The sequence below is a fragment of the Botrytis porri genome, assembly GCF_014898465.1.
Source record: "Botrytis porri strain MUCL 3234 chromosome Unknown BPOR_022, whole genome shotgun sequence".
Classification (NCBI taxonomy): Eukaryota; Fungi; Ascomycota; class Leotiomycetes; order Helotiales; family Sclerotiniaceae; genus Botrytis; species Botrytis porri.
In genome coordinates, this window is record NW_024066096.1 from 174,489 (window position 1) to 183,358 (window position 8,870).

General features: G+C 42.7%; 2 protein-coding genes across 2 annotated transcripts; one reads left to right on the forward strand and one right to left on the reverse strand.

Moving 5' to 3' along the window:
* Positions 1–658: 658 nt before the first annotated feature.
* Positions 659–4,022, reverse strand: EAF01_011524 (uncharacterized protein). The gene is made up of 5 exons (XM_038919782.1): positions 3,084–4,022; positions 2,322–3,018; positions 1,877–2,265; positions 1,603–1,800; positions 659–1,529 (listed from the first exon to the last, which is right to left on the reverse strand). The coding sequence occupies exons 1-5, from the start codon at positions 3,312–3,314 to the stop codon at positions 1,224–1,226; spliced, it is 1,821 nt and encodes a 606-aa protein (XP_038764715.1). The 5' UTR covers positions 3,315–4,022; the 3' UTR covers positions 659–1,223.
* Positions 4,023–5,405: 1,383 nt separating this feature from the next.
* Positions 5,406–8,642, forward strand: EAF01_011525 (uncharacterized protein; the record flags this gene model as incomplete). Its single annotated transcript, XM_038919783.1, has 2 exons — positions 5,406–5,505; positions 5,557–8,642. The coding sequence occupies 2 exons, from the start codon at positions 5,406–5,408 to the stop codon at positions 8,640–8,642; spliced, it is 3,186 nt and encodes a 1,061-aa protein (XP_038764716.1).
* Between the last annotated feature and the right edge of the window lie 228 nt (positions 8,643–8,870).

An 8,870-nucleotide genomic window follows, 5' to 3' on the forward strand; every position in this document is an offset into this window, starting at 1 on the left:
TGGGGGGGATTTGCTTTTTGTGATTGATGACGTAGATGTGATACATATATATAATATACATTAAGAAGAGGGAGAGAAATGAATTATTATCGGGTTGTTAGTTGCTTGGGTGATGCGAGCGATAATGAGAGGAATCAACGAATCAATCATTCGTTCATTCATTCATTCAGTAGATGGTTATTTGTTCATCCAAAAGATTGGGAAGAGGTAAGTTGAATTGATTAATTAATACGTATATTATAGGTAATAAATAGAAGAATGAATGAATGAATGAATTTAATTCTCCAATTCGCTCATGAGTAAACTTCATATCAAGTTTATTGATACCGGTCGGTATAAACAACATCGTGTGTATGTGTGGTTTTGTAATATATACATACCAACCAACCATTAACCATCATCAATCATTGCGCGCGCTCCTACTCCCACATGCGCATCTGCAGATAATCTACATACCATTTCCTGTGCCCTTCCCTCGTGTCTCATATCCCCCTTTCACCCATTCACACTCACCCTCGCTCATTCTAACCCCAACCCCCAACCATCAAGAAAGAAAGATCCATCCTTCAATCTTCAATCTTCAATCTTCAATCTTCAATCTTCAATCTTCAATCTTCAACCTTCAACCTTCAATCCTCAATCTTCAATCTTCAATCTTCAATCTTCAACCTTCAACCTTCAATCCTCTTCCAACTCCAATCAACACAATCATATCATAAGAAACCTTCATTAACCAATCAATACTCAACGAGTGCTCAAAAAGTACTCAATATTCAAACTCAAAAAGTACTCAAATCCCCCAAAATTCCAATTCCCTCCTTTTCATACCTAGTAAGTAATCTCCAAACGCACCAAGCGCATCAATCAATCAATTCCGACCTAACCTGAACCAACCAGTAAGTACCCATTGAATAATAACAATATAAACAGCCAATTCCTAACTAAATAATAACCAATGAATATCGTAACTCCATCGCTTATGCTCGCTAATTTTTTCGAAATTATGTGTGTGGGGGTGATATTTTGTAAGGTTGATGGATGTTTCGCTCCATCTCGTTTTCATCTCCTCTCATGATTTCTCGTTATAAGGTATTATTACTTCTGTTTTGTTCCGTCGCGTCATGTGTGTTTGCGTTTTGTTGTATATCAAATACACACACACTTTTTATTATTTTTCGTTTCTCTGTTTCCTCAAGTTCCTCCTCTTTTTCTGCCCTATCCTCTTAAAGCTTAACAGGAAACCTTTTCCTCACCCTCCCTCCAAACTTGTAAATAATCATCGGCGCCGGGATTAACGCCAGTGCAATAAATCCCAAAACACTATTTCCCCATCCATACCCTAAATTTTCATACATAGCCGGTCCTACAAGTGGTAAAAATGCTCCGAATAAGGATCGTGATACTGTTAATGCTGCGATTCCTGACGCAGCAAAGGATGGAAAGCTGTCGATGACGTATGTTTGAATGGGAATGAAGATTCCCATCATACCGAAACCGAAGGGGATGAGGCCGATTATGGGAACGATCCACTGGAGGGGATGTTAGACTCTTTGAGAAAGGTTGAAGGGGAGTGAGAGGTTAGGGAGGAAAAGGAGTACTTACATGAACGCCACCCTCAATGCTCCAACCATACCAGAAAAAACTAATCGGTATAAAACAAGCAAAAAATATACAAGCCGGTAATCGCATTTCAGGCTCAAAGATTCCGTTATTTGCTTTCGTCATGCGGACTACCGTAACGTCCGAGATACGAGCTACTACTACGAGACCAAGGAAGAAACCAAAACCTAGACCTATGTACTAGCTGACAGTTAGATTGGCCGTACAAGGGAGGAGGGAGATTTTGGAGGCGAAAGAGATGAAGAGATATACTCACGGCTAATCCACCCAATTCTGGCGCCCAATGATATTTATCCGTAAAAACAGTCGTAATAGTAGTAAACAATAAATACAAAAGCCCATAAACAACAGCCATATACAAACTCAGAATAAACACAATAGGACTAAAAATTAACATTTTCAGGGGTCGAATCATGGCATTTGCTAGAACAGAAGCGTTTGAATGATGTGCTGAATTACTTGGATCGTATACGCTGCGGAGATCAGATCGATTGAGTTCTTTGGAGAGACGCGCTACTTTGCGCTTTATAAGGAGACGTGGGTTGGTTTCTACGTTGAGACATTCGATACCGATAGTTATGATGGTCCCGGCAATGAAAAGAATCCAAAACACCCAACGCCAGCCGATTCTTTGGGCTACGAAACCTGGAGAATGATTAGATGTACTGTAATTTGATGAGTATAAGGAATGGAGAAAATACCTCCAGCTATTGGACCAATAACAGGACCAAACAAAGGACCCAGACTGAAAAGTGAAGTCGCCAATCCTCTCCTATCCGCATGAAATAAATCCGCAATCATTCCAGCACCGATGGTCAAACAACCCGAACCACCCAATCCAGCCATAAATCGAAATCCTATCAATGTACTCAAGCTAGGTGCCAATGCACACCCAATCTGCCATACACAAAATATTATATTACCACCCGTAAGAACATATCTTCTCCCATACATCTCAGACAAAGGCGCAAGTATTAATGGCCCAACGACATATCCCAAGACAAAGATGCTCACGGTGAAAGAGCTCAATATCAAACTGGAATTATGGAACTCCTTGTCTGCAAATGTTACACCGGGCGCAAACATACTAGAAGCGAGCGGAGATATAAAAGTAATGCTCGCCAGTAAACCCGTCAGCACCCATTTCTTGGTTTCCGGAAAATTCAGAGGCATTTCGGGATCGTTCTGGCTTTCCCATCCTACGATACCGTTTGCGAGATTGGAGATTGGAATAGGTCGCGGTGGAAGTTTGGCGCGCGGAGTATGAGATCGATGGGCTAGGCGGGCGAGTCTGGAACCGCTGGAGGATTTCGAGTTCGTGCTGGTTTTATCGTTCGAGTCGGAGTTTGGATGTGCGCGATGACAAGATGGTCCGACTTTTATTGATTCGGTGGTTGTCTAAATGAGAAGGGAATGTTAGTTAGGTATTTCGAAAATGCGCAATGCGAGTGGTTGTTTCGAACCTTTTGCCTTTCGAGATCATCGATGTTGCCTTCATCCAATGTTTTGACCGCTTCAAGATTCGAATCTCGGTCGGCGATGGAGGGATTTGCAGAACCATCATTTTGCGGCGAAGGGTTTCTCGAATTATCGGATTGGTATGTAGTTGATTCTGTTTTCGTTCCATTTTCATGTTCCTGTTCATGTTTCTCCTCTGCCAATATTCCTTTCTCGAGATCCTGAGGCAAACTCATTATTGACCTCTAAAAAGGCAGCGCAGATGGGATTTCCAAGAGTAAATCAATAGAAGAGCTTCTAGTAAAGACTCTGTGGGGGCTGGGGAATTATTATCATCGGCAGTTATGCATTTAAGGGATGTATGTACAAAATATCGCTGTAGGGAAAAACGTTGAAGATCGATCAGCGGTATAACGGTTTAAGACAAAAAAGGTGGGAGGGATATGGGGAAATCTGATGGTCGGTGAAGACTCCGTCCAATCCAGAGGGCAGGAATCAAGACTTGAAAAGGATATAAGGGTAAAAATATGGGCGAGAATCCGATGGATGCAATGTGCAAACAAGACTGAACTGAACTGAACCGAACTAACTACGAAGTACGGAGAGAGAAAATTACCGCAGCGGATAAGAAATGAGTTTTGTAGACAGAGCTCGTACACGCGATCGATCAATCAATCCTACCTTGACCCAACCGAACATGTTTGATTTTTAGTGTTGACCACATGTTATACCAATGGCTTCTCATTTGCTTTTGGAAGGAAGCTGTCAGTGTTCTTTCCTATTGTCTTGGTATGATTGTTGGGTTGTGGTCGGGTACCTTTTCAAGCTTGGATTCCATGGGCTGCCAAGACTGCTGGATGAAGGAAAGAACCTCAGACCGTCAGACCTGTCTTGCTTGTTTTCAAGACTCAAGACTCAAGACTCAAGACTCAAGACTCAAGAGTTATTTGTTTATTGTTAAACTATATGAACGAGACTAGACCGGAGCCTAGTTTGGACAGCTTGGACAGCTTAGACTTTGATCATGACAGAAAGGATGGAATGGAAGCTAAATACGTGATCCCCGGGCTCGGGTTATAAGGATAGAGCCTGGTTGAGAAAGGAGTAACGGCAGGGAGCAAGGTCGATGATATTGAGAGAGGAAAAAATGGAAAGCGAATGCAAGCTACCGAGTTACGAATATATCAGAGACTTGAATTGTATTTATACCTACCTAGGTACACACACACACGCACACTATGTATGCTACGTATGTTAGAAGAGATGATGAAGAGATTGACTACTTGTTTTGATTGCGAACATGTGGTGTGTACACAATGTACATGGCAAAGTCATGAACTACACAGTGCAGACGACTAGGTACCTACTCGGTATGGAATTGAGCCATCAGTAAGCTAGAAAGACAGACCTGGTAGACCACAGCCACTCTGCCTTGTCCATCACTTTCATGCTAACCGTGATGGTGTGGTAACAGCCGTCATGGTCAGCAACAACTTGGTGAGACTTAATACCATTTAGGAAGGCTCGCCGTGTTGATGGTCCAAGCACCAAAATGTACTCGAAGTACCGGCATTCTAGATTACATAACCATGTCTTGAAGCTTATCAGCTGAAAATTCTAGCTCAGCTCCAATTCGAGTATCCGTGGATTGTCTATCAACTGGAACTGGTTCTTCCCGATTGCAACTCAAGCTTTATTGACACAATCAAGTACCGACTGCTGTCTTGACCATACCAATCCGTGCCCAAGGTCTACGGCAGAAACAATCGAATCTTCTTCAAGATAGAATCATCCATCATCGATCAACGATCAACTAACCTATTTCGAAGGCAGGATGCGAGATACTTCAAATAGGTTCATTCATCTCCGGCCGAGAATTTCATCACTGCTTGGAATTTGCTATCATCACTTGAATAGTTACCAAGCTTCCTCATATAGAATCGCTGAAGTTAAATGAGTCTTATCGTTTGAATTGTTCGCTCTCACCATTGCTTTGCATCGGTTTTCTTCCACGTGGGAAGAATACTTATAAAATGGCCGGAAGCAATTGTTATGACCAAGACCATCAAAGAGCGTCTTTGAAGCGTTGAAGAAAACTGCAAAGGAATCGAAATGAAAGAACGTTGTGATTCTCGGAGAACAATGAAATCAGATCTCTCTTTTATCCTCAATCGCATCTACATTCTTAGTCTCGTATGCGCTTACTCGAGGAATGCTAACACTACTGCTACATGTCTAACACTCTCTGCTTTGGATTAACAAATTTTCATCAAGATTTTAGTGTAGTGAAAATCCGTCTCTGAAATCCGTATTTTGTTGTCGACATTATGGCAGAAGTGTTCCCAGACAACTCACACCAAGGTGTGGTGAAGGGTGGAGTATCAAAGCCATGGGATCCTACAAGTCTAGCAATTGGGGGAGCTATGTGTAAGTGTCATTCTTGACTACAGTCCTGCTTGTCTAAAATGATGAATCTAGTGGCACCTCGAGCACCAGCTCCAAGTTTAACTGGCCCTGTCCATCCATTGTTTGCACGCAATAGATGGGAAGTCTCTGATGAGGACTACCAGCTCTTAATGCCAAGTATGCGACTTGCCACACGACTTTTAGAAGTCGGAATGCCGTATTTAGCAAGTTTTTTGCCATCAAGCATCATATTTGGCTCGCCGCAAGAAGTATCGCACGCTGAACATAGCCATCTTGTCTGTCCAAAAGTGATTCTGTTAAAACAAACCGTTTTGATCAAGGATCTCCAAGCAGCAGAGTTGGAGCTTGAAGCGATCGCAAGATGTATCAAATGGAGATTGAATGATAGAATGCATGCGACTCGGAATTGGAATGGTGTCACAAGAATAGTAGATTACGGAGAAGCAGACTTTCACGAACTCGATGAGAACGAGATCAGGGAATCGGATTTACAAGCTGCTCAAGCAGGCCAGGTACGACGGCCACTCGTTATTTCCATTATGGATTTATTATTAGTACCAATGCGTACCCACCCAGTTGATTCCGAAATTCGCCTTAAAGCACAGTTTATGGCGGCAGTTACAATGGTTCATGAACTTGGACATGCAACATTCCTTCAAGATTATCGGTCTTTCAACCCACCTTTTGGTGATGAGCCTTACGTTGAGAAAGACGTGGATAGCGAACTAGGAAGGTCTTTCGTGAGCTGGATTTTTAATGGTTTCCATCCTCAATTTTGTGAATCTTATGACCAAGATGCCAAGTTTGGTAGTCTGGGGTGGTCGTTGTATTGGCAACCTTTATTTAAAACCAATAAATTATTTGGCAGAGACAAAGAACACAAGCGGCCATTATACGAAAAACTCTATGCAATTCCTGTCAATTATCTCTCAAATACATTTCGGCAGACTTGGTGGGAAGCTAATCAACGCGGTGTCCCTCTACATCAACTTGCTGCGACCTTGAAAAAGAGCTTAAATTTGGATTACAGTGACAAAGCCGGGGCTGCCATCTCCGTGAAGGCAAATTGGTGGATGGATCCGATTGCGAAACTTCCTAGATGGAAAGGCCACTATAGAATTACAAAGTTCTCTTCAGGTCAGCCTGTCCAAGGACTCGTAAAGGACCAAATCGTCGCGCAAATGAAATTAGAAAAGCAGTCCTTTACGTTCACTCTACATAATGAAATAGATAAAAATTACGATGCTGAGCTTGAAAGATTGCTACGAGAACAAACCCCCTGCTCATGGGAAGACAAGGTCATCGCAGGGAACGATAACAGAACGGTAATTGCTTATAGCATCGAGACGCACGATGATGGAATGCTAGATGAGGATATAGGTTACATTCAAGATGATGATTCTGAAATCGTGACGCAAATCGAAGTTCGCTATCGTCCGACGACAGATTTTCAGCCTAGGTCGACAAAACTGATTCCACCAAACAAATTGGTGGAAGAGGCTCGGAAAGAGGTTTGGGCTGAGATAGCTGCCGAAGAAAAAGCAGCAGCCTCTGAGATGTTCTCATCAGGTCCAAAGGTCAAAAAGCGCGGAAGCTTGAACAGTTTTCTCTCAGGACCAAGCAAACGCTTGAGAACATTTGTTGAAGCAGATAAGGTGGATGAGAATTCTACACTTACAGAAAAAGTTTTGAAAGCACTTAGCCAAGCATCGGCAAATGAGATTGGCCATTGGACAAGAATCCAAGCATGGTATTATTGCTTGCAACATGGCCTTTCGTTGCTCCAGTTACCTAAAACTGCTGCAGCACAACAAGCAAAACTGGACAACGGTACGGAAATAGGGTATAAAATCATGCGGAAAATACAGTACCATCTACTAGAGAAACTTTGGGGAGAGATTCATGACAATGGCTTAAACCCAGAGTCGGTTCTTGTAGCACAGTACATCCTTGGCCTGATAGATTTCTTTTTGGATGAAGATATTGACAGTTTAGCTATAAGATTGAAACTACTTATTCCAACTACTCCTAGTCAGAGGGCGGACGTCAGAGCTGCGGCTAAACGTTACTTTGAAAGAGTAATCAATGGCGAGGAATTGAGGCAGCCCTCACCTCGATTCGGCCTCACTTTAGAGCAGCAACTAGCGCCTCTACACAAGTTGGCTCCAGAACCATCCCAGTGGTCAGAAGATGATTTAAGATCTTGGTGTCGCCACAAATCAATTCCACAGTGGGGATCCATCTCTGGCTTGATCACCCGCATCAATCGTTTCAGAGAGGAAGAGAAGAACGTCAAAGTGGGTGTAGCCGGACGAATTAAACCTCCTCCTGGTAGGACTGATCGTACTGGCACTGAAGTTTATCGTTTCAGCGCGGTCCTCCGACATAGTTCTCTTGATGCTCTCAAAAGCTCTCTTTTTATTGCCGGTAATTTTCCTTCAGACACCGAACTCGATCTCTGGGTTAATTCGGATCATGTCCTTCAACCCGGTCCCTTAAGTGAGCAGATCTCCACCGTAGATTGGAAGCGTCTTGTTCTACGCGCATGGCGTACAGCAACTCCTAAAGAACCAATCAAAATCAGCCGAGAAGAGCGCATTGAAAAGATAAATAGACATAACGAACTCATCGACAGTAAACTCCGAAGTGAACAGCGAAAGTCTACAAAAGAACTGATAAATGAAGAAATAGTAATAGAATATCCACATCCCGGTTCCGTTCTCAACAAAGTCACGGATATTTCTCAACGCGCACTCGCTTTAACTCGTATTCGTAATGCGCCGGGTACAATACCAGGACAGAGTTATAAGAAACACGATCGTGCTCATTTAATCAAGGGGAGACATTTGAATGATATGATGATGGATTTGGAAGATTTGGAGACGAAGGTGAAGGAGAGTAGGGAGAAGAAAACGGGGAGTGGTGATATGGAACAGAGGGAATCGAGGCATTGGAAGGAGTTGAGCGAAAGAGAGGCGAGGAGAATCACGAATATGAAGTTGGTGGAGAATAGGTTCACGAAGCAATGGGGGACAGGTGAGAGGTTGGGTGTGGGCGAGGAAGAAGTGCCTGAGGACCTTAAGGGAAAGAAGGGGGAGGATGTGGAGGAAGATGATTGGCATGAGGATTATGTGTGAGGGTTTGCGGATGTGCGGTTTGTCTGTTTATCTTGTTGTTTGTTATGCTTCTGTAATTTTTATTTTCTTCGTAATGTATCGAATGAGATGGGGTAACATAGTATGATATCTCGTTGTCCATTTACATTTCTCTATACTCGCCAAGCTTATAGAGAACTTGTTTGGTATCCATTTTAAATGTGAGTGAATGTTTCATACCGAATACCATCATATTATCACCCCATAACC